This window comes from Diospyros lotus, chromosome 5 (assembly GCF_014633365.1).
Source record: "Diospyros lotus cultivar Yz01 chromosome 5, ASM1463336v1, whole genome shotgun sequence".
NCBI lineage: Eukaryota > Viridiplantae > Streptophyta > Magnoliopsida > Ericales > Ebenaceae > Diospyros > Diospyros lotus.
The window spans coordinates 12,468,398-12,495,337 of record NC_068342.1 but is presented as its reverse complement, the minus strand read 5'-3'; the positions used below and the strand labels follow the sequence as shown (position 1 = coordinate 12,495,337).

The 26,940-nt window shown below is 36.9% G+C and overlaps 1 protein-coding gene across 4 annotated transcripts; it reads right to left on the bottom strand.

Annotated features, from left to right (window-relative positions):
* Positions 1–569: 569 nt before the first annotated feature.
* LOC127802065 (uncharacterized) lies at positions 570–21,153 on the bottom strand. 4 transcript variants are annotated; one of them, XM_052337732.1, is made up of 5 exons: positions 20,526–20,669; positions 19,022–19,131; positions 17,511–17,617; positions 1,063–2,278; positions 571–983 (listed from the first exon to the last, which is right to left on the bottom strand). In XM_052337732.1, exons 3-4 carry the CDS (start codon positions 17,562–17,564, stop codon positions 1,064–1,066), a joined length of 1,269 nt encoding a protein of 422 aa, XP_052193692.1. In that variant the 5' UTR covers positions 17,565–17,617; positions 19,022–19,131; positions 20,526–20,669; the 3' UTR covers positions 571–983; position 1,063. The 4 variants fall into 4 exon arrangements, with proteins under 4 accessions (XP_052193691.1, XP_052193692.1, XP_052193693.1 ...); XM_052337733.1 differs by having other exon boundaries at positions 19,058–19,131; XM_052337731.1 differs by lacking the exon at positions 19,022–19,131 and having other exon boundaries at positions 570–983; positions 20,526–20,773.
* Between the last annotated feature and the right edge of the window lie 5,787 nt (positions 21,154–26,940).

The following is a 26,940-nucleotide window of genomic DNA, read 5'->3' as shown; positions in this document are numbered from 1 at the left end:
TTTTTAAAATCTAAACCAAGAAATGTTTTTCTTCAACCATAACCAAGAAAGTTATCTATCAACAAATAATAAATTATTTTGCTAAAATAATATATTTTATCGGTCCTGGCCCTTTTGTTTATTATAATATTTCCATTCTTTTTTTTTTAGCTAAAAATAACATAAATATTCCCATTCTTTTTTATTATCATACATGCAACTATGATGTATTTTATTCACACCAATAAAAATATTTTTCACATTCTAAAATTACATAATAGTCGACTTTAATAATTTTTACACCCTTTTCTAGTATCATATACAATAAGAATAATGGAAATTGTTCCCAGCAAAGTCTTCTAAGTTAGTCAACTGGTTGGGTTAAATCCCTCCTACTGATTTCACCTTTTCCTAAAGAAAAATATTATTTCTACAAATAAATTTGACAAATAATCTTCACAATCTGACGAGACACATAAATTAAAACATTTCCCTTTTCCATTTTAACACAAAATTGTTGTAAGGTTAGAGGGGGACTGACCAACCGGGTGGAATGACCATCTATAAAATAATTTAAATTGTTTTCTTAATACGCACCCAAAGAAAAATAATTGCTACGAGGTTCATATTAATAGCAAAAAGAAAAAATTTCTATCAAAATATAAGAGTAGTAATAGAAAAGAAGATGCATGCACATTCACCAGCTCAAGGTGCTGGAAGTTCCTGTGAACATCACAGCCAACCCACAGTTATGGCTCAGCATCAGAGAGTCATGAGCATATGAAATTAATAGAAGAAATTGGCACTTCCAACTTATACCGGCTAAAAAGGATCCATATGGGTCATGGAAGCATATCACAAGTGACAGGAGTAACGCTTTAACATGTGACCATAAATGTGCCTTGATCCCACATATCAGATGAAGCATTTTTCACGCCCCGTAACTAGTTTAGAATTGCCTGTTGCTGTGCTAGAATAGGAGGACCTAGGCCCGGTTATATTACCTGTATCATGGAATGTCCACACAGCTGAGTTCCAGCGCAAGGATTCATTTCTTTTGATTTAAAGCAAATGAGACTTTACCTTAAGTTACTGTCTGAACTGTATCGCCTGGTTCAGCTTCAGGCTTACTCTTAGCTTCCACTGCAGCGGCATCCTGGCTCCAAGCTTCTGACATGGCTTGCGATTGCTCAGGCTTGGGATCTTGATGATCCTGGATCTGCAAACCAGAAGATGAAGCTGATGCTGATGTTTTTGCTGGGGGTGCGGATACTTGACCTGGCAGAAAAATTTGAGGTGCCAGCTGCTGAGGAGTGAAGCCCTGAAAACCATGAACACCTTCTTGATGATATTGAGGAGCATAGGAAGTTGAAGCATTAGGGTTAGGAGGGCCAAGTGCTTGAAGGAGAGCTGGGTAAAGCACTTGAAGTGCAGCTTGTTCAAGTATAGCTTGCTGGCCTTGAAAGCGCTTAAGATTTGAAAGGTGTTTTTTACCATTCAAATGACTTTGGAAAACCACCTCTGACTCACACTTAACGTTGCACAATTCACAAGAGAGGGAAACAGCTTGTTTGGGTTTGGGAGGCTCAACTGATCTTCTTGATCCTTCATGAGTTCTCATCCACTTGCCACCACGGCCACCTCTCATCTTCCGCTTGGAACCACGCACTTCAAAACAATCCATCCCTGGCTTTCTCGTTTCTTCTTCTGATGCAGCTGTCTCTGAAACCATTTGTTGCTCACTTTCAACTTTATTTTCATCAGTTCCTGCTTGAGAAGACAAATCCTCTTGTGAGGCAAGTTTATCCTCAGATCTCTCAACTTTCTCAGGCTGAACATCTACTTCTTGATTGACTTCAGGAACAGGCACTTGCTCAGTTTGTCGTCTTCTAACCAGGAGCTCGTTGAGTTTCTGAAACTCTTCATATACCTGCAAGTTCTTTTTATGTTTCTTTCCATTCTTGTGCTGTTCAAGAATTTCAGGCGTGTTGCAATCAACCCTACAGAGTTCACACCATGCCATGCGTGGAGGTGGCCAGACAGAAGTTCTGAGTGCATGCGCAGATACAGAAGTTGGTGCCAGCTCGGGTCCCACCACATATTGAGGTGACTGTCCTGGGGTCTGCGATGATGCTTCATGCCTAAATGATGCTGGCTTCTCTGCTGGGGAAGAGAAGCGCCCAGCATGACTCCGGCCTCGACCCCTGCCACGATATGAGGGGCTTGAGCCATCTGGTCTGGAACCAAAATGGCCCACGCCAACCTGTCTAAAGGATCCACCACTCCTCGAACCTCCACCCTGTTACGGTTAAAGCAACTTATCAGCTAGAAGATAAGGAGCGCCGGTTAATGATAAGAAGATAAGGAAGCATGAAGCCTAAGAGGATAAATCAAGTTTAAGTTTTAATATTTTGTATAAATTTGTAAATTATAGAAGATTATTGTAATCTAGTTCTTACTTATTAGGCTGTTATCCATTCCTAGTTTTTAGGAGATTTATTAGCATACTCCTTGTATATATAGGATTTCATACGCATGAAATAAATAAGAGAGGATTTCTATTCTACCTAAACTCTCTCTAAACATGGTATCAGAGCCTACTTTCTAGGGAATTCTGTTTAGGCCTTCATTGCCGTTTTTTCCCTGCTTAGTGCCATTCCGGCCTATTTTCTTGTTCCGTTTATTGAAGTGATCTAAGTCAGTTGTGGCTTTCTTCTTCACTCGATAGAGTTGTTTCTTCCATCTGGTTTTCCTTCATCCGTTTGGTCCATCACCCGATAAGTAAGTCCAAGATCTTCCTAAGATGTCTACCGTCTCCAACACCAATCCTACATCAGAGGCGGTTGAAACAAGCAGCCCTTGAGAAGTCTCATTCATTAGATTTAGCAGCTCAAGTAATGAGGGAGAACTACAAAATCTCCAGGTAGCCTATCGGTTGAATGGGAGAAACTATCTAAAGTGGTCCCAGCTTATCCGGACCTTTCTCAAAGGTAAAGGTAAGATAAGTCATCTCTTAGGGACTGGCCCTAAAGAAGGAGATTCCATGTTTGTTGCATGGGATGAGGAGGATTCTCTAGTTATGTCTTGGCTTAGGAATTCGATGGTGCCTGAGATAAGTGATCTGATGATGTTTTTAACAACCGCTAAAGATATTTGGGAGGCTGTCAACCTCACATATTCTAAAGTGAAGGATGCAGCACAGATATATGAGGTCCGGACTAAGATTGCAGCAACCAAACAAGGGGTAAGATCTGTTACTAAGTACTCTAATGTGCTGCAAACTCTATGGCAAGAATTAGATCATTATCAATGCCTAAAGATGAAATGCAGTGAAGATGCAGCCTTACATAAAAGATTTGTGGAAAATGAGAGAACCTATGACTTTTTGGCAGGTCTTAATATGGAGTTTGATGCAATCAAGGTTCAAATATTTGGCAAAGAGGATATATCTTCCCTAAATGAGGTAATTTCTCTAATCCGGGCTGAAGGAGGGAGAAGAGGAGTAATGCTAGAAACTGCTCCTATAGAAAAGTCAGCATTAATAGCAATGAGAGGTCCTAACTGGGGTCCTAAGGAGGAAAGGAAGGCTACTGGAGATAAGACTTCTAGCGATAGAGATTCTCGAGACTCTCTATGGTGTACCTTTTGCAAGAAACCAAAGCATACCATAGAGAGATGCCGGAAGTTATATGGAAAACATCTAAAAGAGGACAACTTGGAGTCCAAAATCAAGCCTATATGGCCAGCAGTCACCAGCAGGCAGAGCACAAGCAAGGGGAACATAAGGAGCAAGCAGATGGCTTGGATTTCAACCGAATTGAAATTGAAAAACTAAGAAATTTTCTAGACTCTCTTGACAAGAAAGAAAAATGTACCTGTTCTCTTGCACTTATAGGTATGTCCTCTCATTCTCTTACCCCACATGGTTCGGGAATAACCCAATCTAATTCTTGGATTCTTGATTCTGGGACAACAGATCACATGACCCCTTTATCTCATTGTTTCATTACTTATAGCCCTTGTTCAAGCTCTAAAAAGATAACCCTGGCAGATGGCTCCTTAACCATTGTTGTTGGCCAAGGAGATATTATCCTTAATAACCATCTAACTCTCAAGGATGTTCTCCATGTTTCTAAACTCTTCACCAACCTCATCTCCATTCAAAAGCTTACCCTAGACAACAATTGCAGTGTTAATTTTTCTTCTACTTGCTTTGAAATTCAGGGACAGTGGTTGAAGAAAAGGATTGGGCTTGCTAAAGCTAGGGCTGGCCTATACTACTTTGATGGATCAAATGGGGAGGAAAACAAGGGCAAGGTGAATCTTGTGTCTTGTTTGGTGCAATCTAATAAGGACCATATCTGATTACATCACCATCGTCTTGGTCACCCTTCGTTTTTTACTCTTAGAGTTATGTTTCCAGTTTTGTTTAGGAGTTGTGATATTTGAGACTTTCATTGTCCTATTTGTGAATTTGCTAAACATAAAAGGGTGTCTTACCCTTCATCCAATAAACGAACCTCTAGTACATTCTCTCTTATCCATAGTGATGTTTGGGGCCCTGCAACTGTTCTCAATCTTTCTGGGACACGGTGGTTCATAATATTTGTGGATGATTGCACTAGGATAATGTGGTTGTTTCTTATGAAAAACAAATATGAAGTGAGCACTATTTTTCCTAACTTCTATAACATGATTAGTACTCAATTTGGAGTGCCAATCAAGAGGCTAAGGACTGATAATGCCAAAGATTTTTTCAATCAATCCCTCGCACAATTTTTTCAACAAAAATGAATTATTCATGAATCATCTTGTCCATATACACCCCCCCAACAAAATAGGGTGGCTGAGCGAAAAAATGGGCATCTATTGGCTGTGACTAGGGCACTACTTTTTCACCATAATGTTCCAAAAAACAATTGGGGAGAGGCTGTTCTAATAGCCACTACCCTTATTAATAGATTGTCATCTCAAACTCTTGGATCCTATAGCCCTCTTCAACTCTTAAGCAACTATTTTCCTGATTTACATATAATCTAGTTGCTGGAAACCAAAAATATTTTTGTCTCCTTTGTGCATGTTCACAACCCTCGTAGAGGCAAATTAGATCCCCGCGCTCTAAAATGCATTTTTATTGGATATTCCTCCAGCTAAAAGGGCTACAAGTGTTATTACTTTTGTGGAAAATTCTCCCTATTTTGATCATTCTCATGACAGCCAACAAGCTGCCGAGGGAGATCTAGTCATATCTCTACCTAATCTAGATCCTTCACCTCCAACTACCTCCTCACCAGGTCCGGTTACTACAAAGAATGCACTAGACAAGGCTCTAGAGAAAACCTCACCAAGTACTCCTCCCCTGCAGGTCTACTCAAGGCGGCAGAAGCTGGCTGCTAGCCCGGTGCAGATCCAAGAATCTAATTCCTCCCCTGCACCTATTACCAGCACTGACACCAGCAACTCTCTTGTGACACCAGCAGGTATCAATTCTATTACTTCTATTGACTCCACTGCATCTATAACTGAACATCTTACACCTCAGAGTGATCCTACATTTTCCCCCAGTGATCTGGAATGGCCTATAGCCCTAAAAAAAGGCACAAAGACCTGCACTCAGCATCCTTTACACCTGGTCCTATCCTACTCCAAACTGTCTACTCAACACAAAACCTTCCTAACCAGCCTACATACCATTTCAATTCCTCACCATTTTTCCAAAGCACTAAGGGGTGAGAATTGGAGGAATGCCATGGAAGTCGAGATAGCAGCCCTTGAGAAGAACAATGTCATGAACCTATGGTTCGTAACAGGTTTAAGAAGTAATTGGGAAGGAATTGAATTGGGGAAGAAATCAAAATTGAAATAGAACTGAGAACAGAATGTTTGAAGAGAGAAATGGGGGAAGAAATCAGTAGAAAGGGAGAGAGTAATAGAGAGAAACGAGAGAGAGATTTGAAGAGAAATGTAGAGAGGAAAATCAAAGATTCAATATCAATTTCCAACATGCCAAATCCCATCCGTTTACATAGCCTTATATAGGCATATTTGCTCCTAACTAACTGCATAACAACACCCATGTGCTTCTAACCAATTGCTAAAATATCTTCTAACAACTATTATCAACCTATTACTATATTGCCTTTCTATAGATTCTTGGGTCATGACAATTCCCCCCGCCTTGAAAGAGTTCTTGTCCCTAAGAACTTGCAACAAGTAGCCATGGCTCTTCATCCAATTCCAACCTTCTCTATTTGGTTCATCCTTCTTTCCTTCTTCCTTATTCTAAGTCTCTTCTTCTTCATTTTAGGTTCTCAATTGAAAGAAGAATGATAATCATTGCAGACAAGGCTGCATCTTCCTCCAAAGAGTAACATACTATTTCTCTTGGGTTTGCAATAGCTACCAAATCAAGGTTGCTAGTACCCATAGTTTGGGGATCCAATATAATGCCAAAACCTGTCAATGTGTCCACATCAAATGCCTTCAATGAATTTAGCAGCTCCTTGTCGCAAGTAGCAGCTGAAATCTGCAACCCTACAGCCTTCAAATGTCGATCATTCAGAAACTCACTCAACTGACCAGCTACCACATATGTTTCCCCCTTCCCATCATCCTCGTTATGTGTTGTTTTGAATACAAAGGGTTGACTAACTAGTTCTCCAGCCACCTATTCGTCCTTCAATGTAATAGACAAGCATTCGGGTATGTCAACTGGGGGAAGAACCAATACAGCAGTGGGAGTTTTGTTCCCTTTGACAAAACCTTTGACTTCTTCAGCTGCCTCCTTTAGCTTTTCCCCAGCTACAACCGGCTTCGAGAATTCCTCACCACTTTGAATCTGTTGCTGGTGGATAGAACTACTATCAAGGTCATAATTCGCAAGAAACTTGCCGTAGCTGGAAGAGAAATCTGCAATCTAGCTTAACCTTTCATTTCTTTCCTGCCAGCCCTCATTCGGCACATTCAAGTGTATTAACTCTTGCCTTGGCTGCTCCATTTTAAGGAAGTCCTTTTTGTTAAAACTCCCGTGATAATCATCGAAATATTCTACCGAGAAGTTGTAATGATACTTTTTAATCAGTATCATTGCAAACTCCTGAAGCTTCTCGCGGAACATTCGACCGAATTCCTTACACTCTTCATGTATTACACTTCTTGTTTCCTTGTCAACTTGGTTGATCCCCTTCTCCTGTTTCCTGTTACTGCCAACTGAAAATGCAGCCTTCTTTGGCTGCCATTGAGGCTCCATTCCAGCTGCAAGGCTGACAATGAGCCGAGCTACTCGTGAGCTGGCTCAAAACTCGACTCGATAATTGGCTCGATAATTGGCTCAATAAGCTAACTCATTATACAAATGAGCCGAGCTTGAGCTACCATTAGCTCGACTCATTTGGCTCACGAGCTAGCTCGATATACTTATATATATATTAATTTTATAAATTTATTAAATAAAAAAATATTTATTACTTAATACTCAATAATATAAATATAAATAAATATATATTATATATATATCACATATATTATTTAAATATATATATATATATATAAAAGTAAGGTGATAGTCAATTTCAAGCCGAACCGAGCCAGCTCGTAGTCATCATCGAGTCAAGCTCGAGCTAAAAAAATCAGCTCATATCGAGCTCGAGCCGAGCTATGAGCTGAGCTAAAATCAATTGAGCTAGGACTAGCTTGGCTCATTGCCAGCCCTAGCTGCAAGTGAAGCATTCTGCTTCATGTATGCACTGCCTCCCCTAGCTTCACTAGTAGGATACCCCACTGAAAATGCAGCACTGGTCTGCTGCAATTGAGGCTGCTCTCTTGCTTGAAAATTAACCACTAAAAATGCAGCATCATTCGACTACAATTGAGACCACATCTCCTTTTGATATCTGCTTCACAACAAGCACCTAGGATAAATGATTGCCTCTCACCCTCAACGGTCTTCAATTTCTCAGCAAGATGAGCCACCTGGCTTCCAATTCAATGCTTATGTCAGCAGTCACCAAAGAAACTGTTGTAAACTCACATATGTTGGCCTCAATTTAGCAAAATAATCGGACCCCATATCCTATCCTCTTCTTTCTCTCTAATTTTCCTTGTTTTATCCTTTGAATCTCATCAAGTCAAGGGAAACAACTTGCTTAGCAACTTGAATCTACCTTTGTCACCGTCATAAATCAGCTGGCATGGCTTCAACGGATCTGCTTCACCTTCCTTGTTTGAACAACCATGTTGGTAGCAATATCCCAAAAACCCGATCGGAATTCTCTTAGCTCAATTGTCGTCAAAGTCCTCCTCCCGAACTACGAGCTTAATTGTTGTCCAGCAGAAACCTTCCAAATCATATCGGAAGCTCAATTTATCTGCCGTCAATCTCGATCTGCAACGGCTGCGACCCACCCAATCACCATCCACTGGTCGCGACCACCAGTTCGGTTTCGTAATTTACTGAAATTTCACTGGGATCTGCATCGCGTTCCACTTTCAGCCTCAAATAGCAGCCCACGCTCCACCCCCGAGCTTCGGAATCAATTTATGAGGATCACCCGTAGCAACTATGGATCAGATGCTAAGACTTTCCAAACTCCAGCCGAGGATAACCTCGCTATGTGATGCCATCCAATTCGGAACTTACGGTGATCGGAAATTAGCAGCCCATGGGGTGTTGGGACTCAATGAACGAATGAAGTCGGAGGAATCTGCCTCTCCAAAATGGAATCTGCCTACACTTCAATCCGAGATCCCTTGTACCCTTATTGATTTCGTTCAATCCTTGATTCTTTCCGATTTAGATTTGAATGCAAAAAAATCCATTGTTCGGCCACTTCTACAAGGTTCACCACGCTTCTGCAACTCTGTCACTTCGGTAGAGTCGTCGAAATTGGCCTGTAGATCGAACAACTGGAGCTTCCAAATCCTCCTAAGTTGCTATCGACGCCTCCAATAAAATCGAACAACTCTTCCAAATCACAAGCTGCGATCACCTGTAGCTCAGCTTACCCAATCGCTTCTTGTAACTCGACTGGCTCCGAAAACTGTCCTCCAAAGTAGCCTCAATCAGTTTTGAGGGACGCCTCGCTTGGTGACGATCTCTCGTTAGTTCCTTAGGAATCGGATTAAAATTGTTGGCCGATCGGTTTTGTTGAAGCTCCTCGACAATTCGCCCATATCACTATATTTGCCTCAATTCCGTTTAGAATAGATTGAAATCACAGCCGAGGAACATGCTCTGATACCATTTGTCATGAACCTAGGGTTCATAACAGGTTTAAGAAGTAATTGGGAAGGATTTGAATTGGGGAAGAAATCAAAATTGAAATAGAACTGAGAACATAATGTTTGGAGAGGGAAATGGGGGAAGAAATCAATAGAAAGGGAGAGAGTAATAGAGAGAAACGAGAGGGAGATTTGGAGGGAAATGTAGAGAGGAAAATCAAAAATTCAATATCAATTTCCAACATGCCAAATCCCATCCGTTTACATAGCCTTATATAGGCATATTTGCTCCTAACTAACTGCATAACAGCACCCATGTGCTTCTAACTAATTGCTAAAATATCTAAAATAGCTTCTAACAACTATTATCAACCTATTACTATATTGCCCTTCTATAGATTCTTGGGGTCATGACAAACAACACTTGGGAGCTAGTTCAATTACCCAAAGGAAAACAACCGATAGGATGCAAGTGGGTGTATACAATAAAATCAAATCTGATGGAACCCTAGACCAGTATAAGGCAAGGCTAGTGGCAAAGGGATACACTCAAGTGTATGGCATCGACTATCTCGACACTTTTGCCCCAGTTGCAAAGCTAAATACAGTGAGAGTTCTCCTATCTCTAGCTGCTAACCTAGGTTGGCCATTAATGCAATATAATGTAAAAAATGCCTTCTTGCATGGAGACCTAGAGGAGGAAGTTTACATGGACTTACCACCGGGCTATAGTACAGATACTCGCAGGCAAGTAGTGTGCAGACTAAAAAAAGCATTGTATGGCCTTAAACAGTCTCCTAGGGCCTGGTTTGGCCGGTTTACCCATGTGATGCTTACCTTAGGGTATAAACAAAGTCAAGGAGACCATATCCTCTTCATCCATCACTCGGCCACAGGGAGAGTAACAGTCCTATTAGTATATGTGGATTATATTATTGTGACCGGAAATGATGAAGAAAGTATGACTAGATTAAAGGAATGCCTAATTAAAGAGTTTGAAATTAAAGATTTGGGGAGGTTGAAATACTTCTTGGGCATAGAAGTTACACACTCAAAAGAGGGCATCTTTATTTCTCAACAAAAGTATATTGTGGACTTGCTAACAGAAACCGGGCTGCTAGGTTGTAAGGCTGCTACTACTCCGATTGAATTCAACCGCAAATTGGGGGAGGTTCCAAAAGATAAAGAGGTGGATAAAGAATCCTACCAAAGGCTAGCAGGGAAACTAATTTATCTAGCTCACACTTGCCCAGATATTACATATGCAGTGGGGGGTGGTCAGTCAATTCATGCATAGTTCAAAAGAAACTCACCTTAGAGCAGTTTTTAGAATACTCCATTACTTGAAAGGGACACCAGGGAAAGGCATTATGTTCAAAAGGGGAAGGAGTATGATACTTGAAGCCTATACTGATGCAAATTATGCAGGGTCAGTGGTGGATAGGCGATCTACATCCGGCTATTGTACCTTTCTAGGGGGTAATCTTGTAACTTGGAGAAGCAAAAAACAAAGTGTGGTGGCCCGATCAAGTGTAGAGGCAGAGTTCAGATCCATGGCGTTAGGGGTATGTGAGTTACTTTGGTTGAAAATTTTGTTAGATGATTTGAAGATCACTTTGGTGGAACATATGAGACTATATTGTGACAACAAATCAACAATCATTATTGCTCACAATCCGGTACAACATGATAGAACCAAGCATGTTGAGGTGGACCGACACTTCATTAAGGAAAAATTGGATAGTGGTCTAATATGTACTCCATATATATCATCTTGTCAACAACTTGCAGATATTCTCACTAAAGGATTGCTTACAGCCGTGTATCAAAAGTTGACTAGTAAGCTTGGAATGGATGATATCCATTCTCAATCTTGAGGGGGAGTGTTACGGTTAAAGGAATTTATCAGCTAGAAGATAAGGAGCGCCGGTTAATGATAAGAAGATAAGGAAGCATGAAGCCTAAGAGGATAAATCAAGTTTAAGTTTTAATATTTTGTATAAATCTGTAAATTATAGAAGATTATTGTAATCTAGTTCCTACTTATTAGGTTGTTATCCATTCCTAGTTTTTTGGAGATTTATTAACATACTCCTTGTATATATAGGATTTCATACACATGGAATAAACAAGAGAGGATTTCTATTCTACCTGAACTCTCTCTCAACACACCCATATATGGAGTTTGTCCAACCTGCAGAATCCCATACAAGAATATATGTGCCACACCCACCATTCAGCGACATATTATAAGATTGAAAAGCTAATAGAATAAGGGCAAGTGACCCCATAAATGGAAGTTTGGCAGCGTGGTCCATTTCATAGAACAGTAACTGAATGCAGATTGACTTGCTACACAAGAAAGAACATGTTACAGGTTTGTTGTACTTTGGAAAATGCCTTAATGTTACTTTCAATTTTTGGCTAGTATAACAAACGATGCAATAGCATTTGTTTACTTGCTAAATATGTGGAACATAAACTGGGGTTCACTAAGAAGAAAATGCCAAAGTTTATTATTGCAAAGTCTGATCTTCACCTTGTTTCATTTCTCCTCTAGGAAGACAACACAATCATGTAACTAGCCTCTCAAGTGTAACTGGTGTTAGCCCTTTTTAGGCAGACATCTCACTATTTTATGAAAGGGTATACTAAAAAAGAATCTTAAGAGTACTTCTATAGAAAAAAAAAAAAAAGTAAGGTTAACACAGTATGCACACATTTACCTAACGCCATCACTGACCCCAGGGTCTGAGGTGAGGAAGCCTTTAGCAGAAGGTCCCAGAATGCGATATGGGTTGGGTTACAGTTGCAGCTAGCCCTTCAAATGGATGGCCAATATCCTCTCTAATACTCTTACCTCTTCAAATTATTCATATTACACACACTTCCCCCTCCACTCTTTCCTGTAAAGTTCTGAGCAAATTACACCATCTATATACATATTTCTTATATAAGATGATAATATGTTGAAAAGAACAAAACACAACAAAAAGGAACCACCTATAAATCTACAAGCCTAAAGGCCAGCTCATCAATATATTTGTTAGAAATTTAAGTTGTTCAAAAAAAAAATTAACCAACCCTTAAATGGTCAAATTTGAAAGGTTGTTTCCTTTCGAAATTCCAACTAAATTTTGAAAGGTTGTTTCCTTTCAAATTTCTAACTAAAATTTTGAAAGGTTGTTTCCTTTCAAAATTCTACCTCAGTCTATATATATCAAAAGAATTCTGAAAGTTATATGTATGTAGAATACATTAGAAACAGATAAAAAAAACCAGAAAACAAATTTTGACTCTCGAGAAAAAGATCAAAACTCTTTCTATTATTTCAAAACATGATTTCTTCACTTTTTGCTAAGTGCAGAAATCAAAAAGGGCTTGTCATATCCACTAAAGTAATTTGATAAATCCTCACAGCAAACTCATAGTGAAGGGAGGACAAATTTCGCTTTTAGGACAGCGATTTATCATGTTTCAAGCCTTCTACAACTTGAAGATTTTTTGCAAAATTTTCTTACTTGTTATTGTTGTTGTTTCATTTTAAGTTTTGTACTTATTCTCCATAATTGTCATTGTTGTAATATCCCCATTTAACATTCTAAAAGCGAAATTTGGTGTGTACAACAATGGAGGATAGCACAATCAAGATGATGAACCAAGATTTTGCTCATCTTGATTGGTTTGACAACACCAACTTTATGCGGTGGAAGGATAAGATGAAATTCCGTTGACTTTGAAGAATGAGTTCAATCTCTATTCATTGTGATAGTCAAGCTACTTTAGCCCGAGCATATAGTGATATATATAATGGGAAGTCAAGATACATAAGTCTTAGACATGATTATGTGAGGAAATTAATTAAAGATGGAATAATTTCTCTCACATTTGTGAAGTCGAATAGGAACTTGGCCGATCCATTCACTAAGGCTCTCACAAGAGATTTAGTGAAATCGACTTCAAGAATGATTGGATGAAACTCCTAAATTAAATCCACCAATGATGGCAACCCTACCCAACATTACGAAATAAGTAATTTTTGGGTTCAAAGGGAGGGTAACAAGAAGTCATTGATAAGTGGATGATTAAGTACTTAAAAAATAAAATTGGCCTAAAATGTGAGGTAAGTACTTGTTGTCACAGTTTTGAGGGTTGAGTTTTTATACTCCTAATGAAGTTCAGTTTTGGGAATAAGTGTCTATAATGTAACAAAGACACCGAAAGAGTTTCACCTATATGAGCTTCAAAGTGGTGCCGCTTCAATTGAGAATTTTGGAGTTATTCTCATGAAAGTTCATGAAAATGGATAGCACATGGCCTTAATAGTGCTAAGCAAGTGATTGAGTGGAATAAAAGATGCAATGCTTATGTGTATGGTGACACCGATGAATTCATAAGGAGTTGTTCAAAGCTTCCATGCTACCTAGGATTTCAATTTCATTTTGTGCCACTATACTAGGTAATGTTCAAATCAAAAGATACATTATTTTATACATAAACATGATTTGATCTTCTTCAATTAGGGTCTTAATTTATATTTGAACAAGTGGGGGATTGTTACAAATTTAAATTGTTCAAAAATAAATTAACCAACCCTTAAATGGTCAAAATTTGAAAGGTTGTTTCCTTTCAAAGTCTATATGTATCAAAACAATTCTGAAAGTTATATGTATGTAGAATACATTAAAAACAGATAGAAAAACCAAAAAACCAGTTTTGACACTGTCGAAAAAGATCAAAACTCTTTCTATTATTCCAAAACTTGATTTTTTCACTTTTTGTTGAGTGCAGAAATCAAAAAGGGCTTGTCATATCCACTAAAGCAATTTGATAAATCTTCACAGCAAACTCAAAGTGGAGGGAGGACAAATTTCGCTTTTAGGACAGTGATTTTATCGTGTTTCAAGCCTTCTACAACTTAAAGATTTTCAGCAGAATTTTCTTATTTGTTATTGATGTTGTTTCATTTTAAGTTTTGTACTTATTCTCCACAATTGTCATTGTTGTAATATCCCCATTTAACAATATTTTTGTCAAAAAGAATACTCCTAGGCAAAAATCTTTTCTTGCATAAACAAGGGGACAAGACACAACTCAAATAGACATGCATGGCATCAGTTTCATGATCAAGGACTACTTTAAGGTTTCTATTTCAGTACTTTAAGCAGTAGTTGACTAAAATAAAACCAATAGTTAGCAGATTATAAAGACATCTAGATTTTCAAAAATCAAGAATAATACGGAAAAGAAGAACTTAGACACACTCATCCTCAAAAGTAGTTTCCATGATATAAAACATTGCAAGAACAAGAATGATTTGTCTAGACTGCAGTTTAATTGGGATGAACAGAGTCCACCATTCATCCTCTAGAAAAACCACCTTAGAATATTCTAACAGCACAAATTCAGATGCATATTCTAAATCTGATTGTGCCAGACCTCTTCCACTTTATCTGTTAGAAAGCAAGAGCTATATGTCTATATATATTCAATTAGGAAACGATATATGGAAGTAGAAGTTGCACAAATATGTGAACAAAAAATATATGAAGCAGCCATGATCCAGAATTTCTTCTAGTAGGCCAATCATGAACAGAAGTAACTGAAGTGAAAAAAGGAAATAAACATGTTACAGAATGCAGCTTGGTCTAGCATAACATGCAAAAAGACAAGGACATTGTGATATGCTTTACTGTAATTGAACCATGCACAATACAGCCTCATGTTCATAGTTGTCAAAGGCTCAAGGCGCATTGAGGTCCAAGGGTGCTGACTTATATGTGAGATGCAAGGTGCCAACTTATGTAAAATGTGCATAAAATATTTATACACTATTATTTTCAGTATAAACCGATAAAGAAGTAAATGCAAACTCAAAAAATTGTAAAAAAACAAAAAAACAACACTATATTACTATAATAATAACCAATATTATTTCAACCACTATAATAACATCATTTCAAGAAAGTACTAGAAATCTAAAACACCAACAAGAAGCATTGTTTCAAATTCAAGTCTCAGCACTTGCCATTTAACTCAAACCTAAATGTATCAAAAATAAATAAACAATTAGAAGGAAAAAACATAAACTTTCTTTAATGTGACAGAAAAACAATAGAAACAGAACACATTGACAAAACATAGAATCATTAAAAACAGCAAAACAAATAGAAAAAAATTGCTAAAGAAAAACACAAAGAAATTACAAAACAAAGTCATTGAAAAATATTGCAAGCTGGACAACAAAAAGAAAATTATACTAAAGAAATTGTTTAATATCATATTAAAGCAATATATATATTAAATTATATCAAAGCTGGATAACAGGAATTAAAGCACTATGAACAACCAAAAACACAGCAAACCACCACAATGAACAGCCATCAGTGAACCAAAAGTAGATCTATTTCTCTCCTCCCCAGTGAACAGACAACAAAAAATACAATGAAAACCAAAAGCAATAGTACGAAGTGCAAAATAGTTGTCGGTGGAGTATCGCCAGCCTCCAGCAACAGTGTTGGTCAAAACAGGTCACCGGAAGTAAGGCCCACACATGACTTATTTGCTGATACATGAGCTAACACACATAAGGCTGCTGGAGTGTGGGACATCAGCAAACCTTCAGCTTACATCAGTACGGTTGACTCTCACCAATACACATGAATATGCATTTGAATCCACAAGAAATATCAAACACCACAAATCACAGCTAAAGCTTCAGACAGAAAAAACGTTTAAAAAAAAAAAAAAAAAGGCATAGGATGCACGCCCCTGGACATGAGAAGCACACCTCATGCACCTAAGCAGCACCTTCTGGATGGTGCTGTGACTCAACCATGAAGAGGCACACAAGGTTGTCCCTCATGCCTATGATAACTACAGCCATGTTTACATTCAAAACAGATTCATTTACTAACATTTATATCCTTCATATTCCAGGAGTAAAATAAGAAATTTACAGAAATAGACTATAGTAAACACATTTCAACCCGATGAATTTCCTTCCTAGAACATCACTGATATTGAAGTCCTCCCTCCTTCCCCCTCCAACTGTTTTCCACTCAACTCATGTAGTTTTAATCCTGCTATTAACCCCAATTCACTGAGCACAAAACTTTGATCCACATTCTCAGGGCAGAGCACATATAGAAGATAGGTATTGCGTTCTAACTGATTTCTTTTTTTCACTAAAAAAGCCTTAACCATCAATAGGCCCATTGAATGTTTTGAAACAAGTCATGCAACTCTTCCATTGAAATGAACAGAAGAATGGCAGTAAAAGGATGCAAGTACACTATGCTCCATAATGGAAAAAGCCTAGCATTAAGGAGAAGAGAATAATGCATTGATGTCTCACCATCTATCCAATTTCTAGACCTCATTAAATATAGTTACATCTTAAATATTCCATTCCTTCTACCATTGACTAATCAAGTGGTGTGCAGTAATTCCTGAAAGTGGGAAGGCTATATGCATTAACCATTTAATCTTTTAAAATTAAAGCCAAGACAGGAGAAAAACAAGTTATTTGCAATTACAACTAGAGTATATGAATGAGGCCTGCTTCTACATGAGCTTTCGTAACATAATACCATTGTTACTAATCAGGAAAAAGAAAGAGATTACCAAAAATTTAAAGTTATATGATCAACTGTCATTTGAAGTGTAAGCTTCATCACTGGTTTCTAATGAAAGACAAAGTACATTCACCCCCATCTACCAATCAGCATGAAGCCAGTAGAAAACACAACTTATCCGGAAGTCTCAACTCGCCCCCGAATAAATGCACATTGCTTACCTAAGTCCAAAATATGCAGAAGAAAACGCCCAGTCCAAACTACAACCCTGTAAGAAATGATTAAGAAAAAAACCAACTAGAGGATACAAACTAGCATGCCCTTAACAACAGGGCACGTTAAAGGAAACCTGCTTACAGGGCCATGCAGTTCTGCAGGCAGAACAAAAACAAAAGTGGATTGCTATGAATGTATGAACCGCAAAATCTAAAAATGAGTGTCAACAGACCCATTCACACACAATTTTGAGAAGGAAACAGAAAGCTACAGCAGCATACTATACCAACATGACAGCAAAAGCTCCAAAATGACCAGAGAGATTAATTGTCGTGTATTATTAACAAGCAACAAGGCACCTATAGCTACTGCTACATTTGCCTTGTTGATAACTGTCAAAGATCTGTTTGCCAAGTACACTTGATATGATCACTTTAAGATTCTGCAGTCAAGTTCAAGAAGTCTCTTCTTAATTCTATGAGAATAAATGGATAGACTTGCCAAAAATCTAATACCTACCAGCATGAGAAAGCACAAAAATGTTTCACTCCTACAAGAAATATCTTGTACCATTCCAGGCACTTGCAAAATCTTCAAACCAGCAAAAATCCTGTGCCTAAGCACTTCTGCAAAAAGAAACAAGCAACTTTAAGTTGGGAGGTTAAAGAACAAATTCGTGGGTTGTTCAAGCTTGGATCAGCAATGAGCATATTCCAGCCAGTTTGAGCTGAGCTCGGCTCTTGCCAACAGTATGGCAATGCCTTTGAGCTTAAGAGATATTGATTCTGCTCATATAATAAATCTCAGCAGTCACCTGAGGTAAAGCATATATCTATGGACATATCATATATACTTTTTGTCAGCTCATCTAAGCATCCTCTTCATTTGTCCAACTCCTTGCATTAGAAGCTTTGAATAGGGAATCACAACTCCACAATTGATATACATCCCCCTATAAAGCTTTTATGCTAGGTGACAAACTTTTGGATCTTAGCTAAGTTTATGCCACTGAGTACAGGGTTGCTCGAGCTCAGCTCATTCAGGCCAGTGACTGAGCTTCAAAAATATTCTGAACAACTCACGCTTCAGCAGTGGCATTTATATAGAGTGCCTCTAGCACCTGCCACTGGTTTGGTTAACCAATAAACAATTAAATGGATTTTCCATAAGTAAATAAAACTGTAGAGTAATGTAGCAAAGGTTGTGGTATGGTAAGAAAAAAACACCTCTACTCAATGTGGTAAAAAAGCTATAATGTAAAAAGTAAAACAAGTTGTGACAAAACAAATACGCAATACTACACTCACAAACTACCTACCAAGCCAACCATCAATCTTCTTTTGCACAACAAATTAAGGATACCTTTTTATTATAAAGACCATCAGTGAAAAAATCCTTTACCTACAATAGAATGTAAGTCAAAAACTTCTTGAAAATAAACTCAGGTAGGACTTCATCCAAAATGAACAAGTAATGCTTCAAAGAACAATTAGACTAGTTGGTCAATAACAGATCCATTACTGTATTTAGTTCCTGCTCAAGTGCCCGTACAGCTCATTATAACTTGCTCAAATGAGGGGAAAATTCATTTTAACATGACTGATACATAGTATAAGTCCCATAGTACACCAACCACTTGATTTCAGAACAATCATGAAACTCAATTTTGAAATTTATAAAATATGTGAAGGCATATGAAACACACCAAGAGAGTTCAAAAATTAAATAAACCCCCCACTAAAATTGACACTGAGAGAGGCTTTAGACAGTTTCTGGTTTTTATATTTTATTTTAGCGGGCTTTTTTTTTTTTTTTTTGTGACAAACAAAATGTTGGACAAGATCATATTTAAGTGGTTACAGTCTCATCCATGATCACATCCCCAAATGGACATCATCTGGAAAATTAGTGTGTATTGCATGATGACCAAAAGCTCACTCCTTTTTCTTTTTTTACCATTTTCATATCATTTTAATATGGCTTCTCCTTCTCTCAGTATCAATTTTGATTACATAAAGAAGGCTGAGTACCGATTTAATCCAGGGTTTAGGGGTGCTTAAGGCCACCTGAGTGGAAATGAAGCCTCAAGGGCCCAACACAAGGCCTTCACTTTGCCGCTTCTTTATCATTTCTGTCTGACCTGCAGAAATAATTTCAGTCACCTCAATTTAACAAACACCTCTTCCTTTAACACCCCCCCCCCCCCCAAAAAAAAAAAAGAAAGAAAAAGAAAAAAGAACTTCTCAAAGGCTATCCACCTACAAAATGAAGGCTATAAACCGGAAGTTAAACGCGAAAAAATCTCAAGGGACTCAAAATGACTTGCTTTTATCACATCTGGACTAAACGAAGGAATAAACAAAATCTTTGAAGCATACTCAGGATTAATTAAATTAAAGAACTACACTTATGAAGTCTAATTTTACAAATATACATATATATATTGCATTGATTATTTCATTGAATGTCTGGAAAAATTAGTTTGTGAATTATTCCAAGGAACAGTTTGCCCTTCTAAGGAACATAACTTTAGTAGCAGTAAATAAGCCATAAGCAACATAACTTTCATGGCCTTTGTTTCTTACCACCTATATCCAGTATGAAGCTTTCTTTGGAAATTTCTTTTCATGTATAGACAAATTTACCAGCCATATGACTCACCTACTCACTCTTGTTCACCCATTGTTCCCTAATAAGCTCATTCCATGCAATATGGCATCATACCTTTTCCAACATGTTAGAACAGAGAGACTAAAGAGACAAAAGGTTGTAAAATGCTTCCTCGATCTCTTATTCATGGATCTCAGCCATTAAATACCTAAAACTAATACATCACCTAATTACAAGAATGCCATTATTTGTTTATCAACTAAAACAAATATAAAACTACAAGCTAAATACTAAACAACAACTAAAACATACTAAACAGCAAAAATACAAAATACTTCTATAGTTAATACAACGTGCTCCCTGATTCTGCATCCACACAATTTACCACGATTGAAGAACAATCATATTGCTTTTCTCAATCTCCCAGCCATCAATCTTCACTTGATCTTATGAACTTGTCATGGTTCTAAAAAATAACTCATTGGTCCTAGAGTTCCTGCTCCCCTACTTAAACACGGAAACCCAGTATCTGCTAAATGTCTACGTATTGGGGCCAAAAACCATAAGTCCTAATTTCAACAAGCCACTAACAAAAAATACGAACATTAATGACATAAACAAAAACACAAACATAAATGAAATGTACATTCGCCAGTTAGCCAGGAACAGAAATACACATGCATTACTAGGCATATGTTCATGTGTCAAATCAGTATATACCGTGATACCAACTGAAGCTCTGAGGAAATGATAAGGTACAATAGGACCACATTGCATCATACTTAGGACTACCAAAACATTAGAACAAGTAAACTAAACTCAAAGAAAAAGAAACTGTCCAGTAATACCCGACAAATAACACATGTAGTCAAAACCCAAACTCTTATCCAACAAATTGCAAAAAGAACCCAACGAAATTCATACCGCCAGACTTGGTCTGCCGGGCATTGACAACGGCCCACCGCTTCCCTGCCACTGCTGCGGCGGCGGCGGCGGCGGCGCCACTGTGTCCAAAGAACTCCATTGTTGCTGCTGGTGCTGGTCCCCGACCCCATGCGGATAATACGGATTCTGCGCATGAGTTGTTTCACCCTGCATTGGGACCCCGGGAGGGTGAATCGAGGCGGGTTGTTGGTGTTGTTGATGATAAGCATTTGCGTAATCTTGGGCGTGAGTGTAATTGTAATCGTATGGGTATTGCTGGTGCTGTTGATTGTATGGGTGGTATGCGTAGAAAGCTTGGGTTGATTGATGGTAGGATTGAACTTGAGATGGGTCATAGGCTTGCTGCTGTTGCTGTTGAGGGAATTGAGTAGAAAGATCCATGGAGAAAACCCTTGAATGATTAGGGTTCTATGGATGTCTGTGAATTCACTAAATCTTATCGTCCATCGAGAAAGCCCCAGAAAAAATTTGGTTTGGCTTCGATTATGATGAGGGAGATCGCGCGTTCACAGCACCATGGAACGGAGAAGGATATGAAGAGGATTTTGCGAACGTGTTCTGCTCTCTCCTTTTCGGCTTCTTGCAGCGGGGAAATGTTGAGATTTTGAAGGTTTTACATTAGGGCTTGTTCGGTTTCTAAATCTTATGATCCGTTTGGTTACGGGTTTACGGCGGTTGTGTTTGCGGGCTAAATTCGTAGTTATTTGGTTATGATTTGAGTTAATTTTTTAATTAATGTTTAATTATTTTTAGAGGGTGTTTGGCCTACATTTTTTAAGATGTTTTTCTATTTAAAAGTGATCTAAACCTTTAAAGTTAATTGACGCCTAACTTAATAACATATTTGAATAAATATATTTTAAAATATCATTTATATAATTATATATTTAATTTAAAAAATAATAAATTATTATAACTTAACAAAAAAATTAAAATAGATATGTTACTAAATAATATAAATAATATTAATAAAAATATTAATTTTTAATAAAAAATTTATAAATTGATATTCAACTAATAAAATTGTTACAATTATATGTTAATAAATTATATATAATTATTAAAAAATATATTAATATAATTATTAAAAATATATAGATTTGTTGGAAGCTGGAGTGGCAATGAAGGAGTTGGAGGTAATAGGTGGCGGTTGCAACAATAATGGGGCTAGAAATCGGAGGCAATGACAATGATGGAAGAGCTGGAAGAAGGCGACAAAAGAGAGAATGCAGAGGGGTGACTGAGAGAGATAATATTGAAAATATGATAGTTATTGGAGGGTAAAATTATAAAATATTTGGTTAACTAAATAAGTTATGAAGGGTGTTTCTAGAAAAATTAGAAGGGAAAATTTTGTCTAAAATACTGTCAAATGGTGTTTAAGTTTCGTGGTATTTAAATTTTTTAATTTTTAACAAATATGTAATTAAATAAACTATATAGCATTTAAGCTTCACTGATAACTTATAAGCGATCAAACTGCTAAGCCAAACACCCTATAAAAATAATGTTATCTTTTACTTTCAGAATCAATTAAACTTATTTTTTTTTTTATTAATATTCATATGTGATTTACCTAAGGTTTAGAGGGACATAAGTGTGACTTTGTGATCATATTTAAAAAAAGAAAATATCACGAGAATAGATGATTTTTTATTTATAAATTACAATTCATTTTTAAGTAGCATTGATGTAAAATTATCTCTCTTCAATAATTTTTTAGGTCCAACTTAAAAGATCCCACACAAACTTTTCATAAATAACTTCAAATGATGCTAACGACATCTGCAACATCCCAACTAAACTCAAATAATAGAAAGTTGGGGCCTCATATTGCATGTTGGCAATCTGGACTGGACAATTGCAAAAACACAATAAAAAGTCACCCCAACCCAAGGGGGGCTCTCTAGTCCTTAATTAAGTATGCAAAATACATATTTTAATCTATGAATTTATACATTTTTTTATTTAAATATTTGAATTTTTTATTTATTTAAAATATATTTCTGAACTTATAATTTTAAATCAATTGACCTATAAAATTTTTGTTATTTAAATTACACCCAAAATTCATTGTTCTCAATAAATTTATGGAAGTGTGCAATTGATTTAAATTAAATAGTTCATACATGTAATTGAAATAATAAAAAGTTTAAAAATATAATTAAGTCGAAATTATATAGTTTAGGGATATTTTTTAAATAATAATAAAATTAAATATTTAAATAAAAAAACATATAAGTATAGAGACTAAAATATGTATTTAACCTAATTAAATTATATAATATTGTTTATTTGTGTGGGCTGTTTGACTTAATTCAAAATGTTCATTAACTAAGCGATGTTTCAATAATGATACATATTTTTGCCCATATCACCTGATTTCCTAAAAAAACCAAAAACTTATCAAGAGCTTAGTGATAGTTTAGCTCATGTAAATTCAGGCTGTTAATATTATTATATTGATGAATTACAATTCTAATAGGAAATAAAATATAAAACTATTGGTTGTGTATGGGAAAAAGAAAAAGAAAAAGAAAAAGAAAAAGAAAAAGAGAGTTAATTTTAGAATATTGTCAACAAGCCAAGGCCAGCCCAGGTCTAAAGTTGAGGCAATATTTGCTAGAAGTCTAAATCATCCTTGGCCCCAATAGAATGTTGCATGGTGATGATTTATTATATTTTATGTGTCAAAATAAAAACAACCTATTTTGGCTCTGCAAACATAATTAGGCGAGTTTAAGTTTCAATTTGAATAGAAAATTTGATTTGGATTAACTAATTTAGTTTTTAATCTTGGCATGTACTCTTGGCAGGATATAATAATTAAATTTTGTTTGTTTTGAGAAAATTCAATGAGTTGTTGAAAGAATGGAAGGTGTCCCTTAGCCTTCCTGCCTTGCCTGTAAGACATGGGGGAAAATGATGTCATTTGGGGCAAGCCTGGTTTGTTGGCTTGGAGAGGGCTTGATCCGGCAACTGGGAAAGCTATAGAACGGGAAGAATGGGGATTATTATGAGATGTTGGGAGATCTTCATCTCGTGGATAGTTTTGTAAGATGAAAAATAGCTAGAGGCACATTAGAATTTTTTTTGCATGGGCTCTCCAATGCTTAAGTTAAACGAGATCTCCATACAATATAAGATATAGCAATAAAATGTAGAAATATCATGTGAGAAAAATATGCAATGGGTGAAAAGGGTATTGCCCTCAGAGGAACTATGATATGCAGGTTTGGAAAGTTGGCCTTGGAGGAATGATAAATGGAGGCTAATTATTCAAAAGAATATGTTCCAATCTAAGGTCTTACAAAAAGGATGGCTCATTTCAAAATTGTAAGTGCAATGGCTATTTTGAGAGGAGTCTCCCTTAATTAGAGGTCATGCTACAACAATATTGGAGATGACAAATTTTTAATTCCATATCGGTCCAAGAATAAAAATGGATTGAGACTTATTAATAATAACATAATTTTAAGTATAGTTAATAATAATAAACAATATTAAATATAAATAATATATATATACACATTTATTATTTACACGTTCTCTCCTTCTCTCATGTTGTTTAGGCACCTCCAATCCCCAACTAGAAAGAAACCTTTGTAGAGGTTAAAGTTAAATGATGTAATTTGTAAGCTTGATATTAAAGTTGGTTATTGTTTAATTTATTTTTTAGAGTTAGAAGTTAAATTTAGACTATTGTATTATATGGATTTTTTTTATGAAAATTTTGTTTGGACGATATGTATGCATATATCTGATATTAAAAAAAAAAAATTAGATCGAACTGAAGTGGTCCAATTTTTGGTTCAAAACTTTTAGGGAGCCCAAAGCCCAATCTGGTTAGGTCCAGACAGACTGAAAAAACACCTTAAATAGAATAAAAAACAATTTAAAAGGCCTCATATAATTAAGGGAAAATAAACTACTCAACAACACTAATATTGACAGGTGCTTGGGTTTTTCGTTTTCGCTTGAAGGGAACTAATTTTGATGTTTGTGCTTCTCAATTAACTTGAGATTTTTGCGGCTGCTTATTTTTTCTGTTTGCTAGAAAACCAACACCAAAATCTGAATGTAAAAGAGATGCCTCCAAAAGGACAATACTGAGACTCAAACTTAGGCCAAGACTCTGAATAATTTATGTATTTTGTCTCACTGTACGTATTTGAAAAAATAGTTATTTTCTTAGGAAGGCCCAAAACGGCCCTGCTCGTAAATATAAATCTAATTTAAAATTAAACTGAACCCAATTCACTTCACTAACTATCTCTAACATGATTGGTATAACTTGCAGCCAAAATTATGTCCCCATGGTTTGTATTTGGGATAAATACTCTTACGTGACTCCCAATATTTGTGTCCTCGATTATGATATGGGAGATAAATCACAGGTTGAACCTTTATTTCTTGCGTAGGACGATGATCGAACTCGCAATCTACCAAATTGATATCAACATATTACTCGTTCGACCTATATTGTGGAGCCCATTATTTATACTAGAGGAATATTGTAGTTGAGTTAAATTTTACATGATTTCTAGCAATCCCATCGTAAAGATTGGAGTCCATGACCAACGTATCAAGGAGTGTTTGTAGGCCTAGAGGCACACCATACTCTTGGATAAGAAGACCCACTCTAGCTAGCTTGTTTTCCAAGGATTCATACAGTACTCCGCTAGTTAGGCGTGGAGCCAATGTAGGCCCAGTGAGGGCCTTGGCCTTCACTGAGCTTTGGCCCGCCACTGATTTTGGCTTGCACTGAGACTCGCTTGAAAATTGGGTATTTGAAAACCCTCACTCAATCAGTCCCTCTCTCGCTCGCCTGCTGCCCACCCTCTTTGTTCTTTTCCCTCTCTCGCACTAGCTCTCACTCATTGTCGCTGGCTTTCACTTCCTGTTTCTCGCCCTCACTTGCTCTGGCCTTCCTCCGTGCCTCCGTCAAATCGGACGACTCGGACCATCGCTGAGGTGAGGTCGCCGCTGGCTCGTTCGTTCGCCTCGCTCACCCTCTTCGATCTCTCACTCGCTCGCCTCGCTCAGTCCGTTAGTCATTGTCGCTCTTGCCTCTTGCTTACTATTTGCAGCGTTGCTATCTCTCTAAGCTCTCTCTGGACCTTTGGCTCCGTCACTCGTTGGCATCACCGACTCGCTGCCTCTGCCTCGCCCTCGTCGGCGTCGCCCGTCGCCTCTGCCTTGCCCACTCGGGCTAGCCGCTCCGGGCTTCGACCCTCGGTCTTTCTTATTTTTTTCTTTAATAAGTTTGGCCCTCATTGGAAATTTTTCCTAGCTCCGCCCCGCCGCTGGTAACTTCATTAAATCTCTTTACTTTTTAAATTTAGATTACTATGATAAGGGACTACGTACACAAGTTATAACGAAAAATAACATTAGTAATTAAAAGAAATCTCCCTTACGTGATATACTATTGTTGTTAGACATGGAAGTGTACTGATTTATATTACCATAATAATGTGACAATGCTTCAACTTGTTTCATCTCTTTACCTGTCCGACGCAATTGATCAACAGCTTAAGAGCTAAGATTTAATTAGTTCGTACATCTTAGCAAAATGATATTTTTTTATTGGCAAAAGATATATTTCAAGAATACAATCAATTAAATCACTGAAGTATAAATAATTGAAATATAATAAATACAAATCAAGAGGATAAAACTAGTAGTTGAAGAAATTAACATCTTAAGGAAATCTTGTACATGACAAGAGTTGAACCGGGGATTTTCCCAGGTCCTATTTTGCCACAAAACCAAGACTTTAGTGACATGATATACAATTGTGACATTTTTTGAATTTTCAAATAAAGAAGGGTATAAGTAATTAACCATATATATGATGCGTTTTATATCAAAATTTCATAACAAAAATCTATTAATAATATCTCTGCTTAATTCCAAAGGATTTTGTTAACGAGTGTCTTATAAAAATTAATGCATTTTGTTTTCAGATAAAGTATAATAATTTCACATTATTTTTTGCACTAAAAAAAGCTTATATTAATTAATAATAAATGCATCCTATTTTAAAATGTTAACAGCTAGTTAAGGCAAAATGATAATGTAAGACCACCTACCATCAATTTGCAGGGATCAAGATACATCTCCAATTGGTATTTTCTACTTAAGAGAATATATAATGCAACAAGCATTTGCACAATAGAAGAATTTCTAGGAATTTCTTTGGCATATATGTCCAATTTCTTGTCTATCTAAAACACCAATCAAATGATTCCAGCCCTAGCTAGTAGCTACCACATCCACCCAGCGAAAACAGAAACAAATATTATTTGCAGGAAACGTCCAAATACCCCCCCCCCCCCCCCCCTCCAAAAAATAAATAAATAAATAAATAAACTGTAACAAAGAAGTAGTC

Bases quoted from the DNA above. Each gene is read 5' to 3' on its own strand.
- LOC127802065 (XM_052337730.1), bottom strand. From the start codon at position 20,927: ATGGATCTTTCTACTCAATTCCCTCAACAGCAACAGCAGCAAGCCTAT. The intron at 2,279-20,525 runs GTATGAATTTCG...TAACCGTAACAG, and splicing joins CCGGCAGACCAAGTCTGGCG to GGTGGAGGTTCGAGGAGTGG.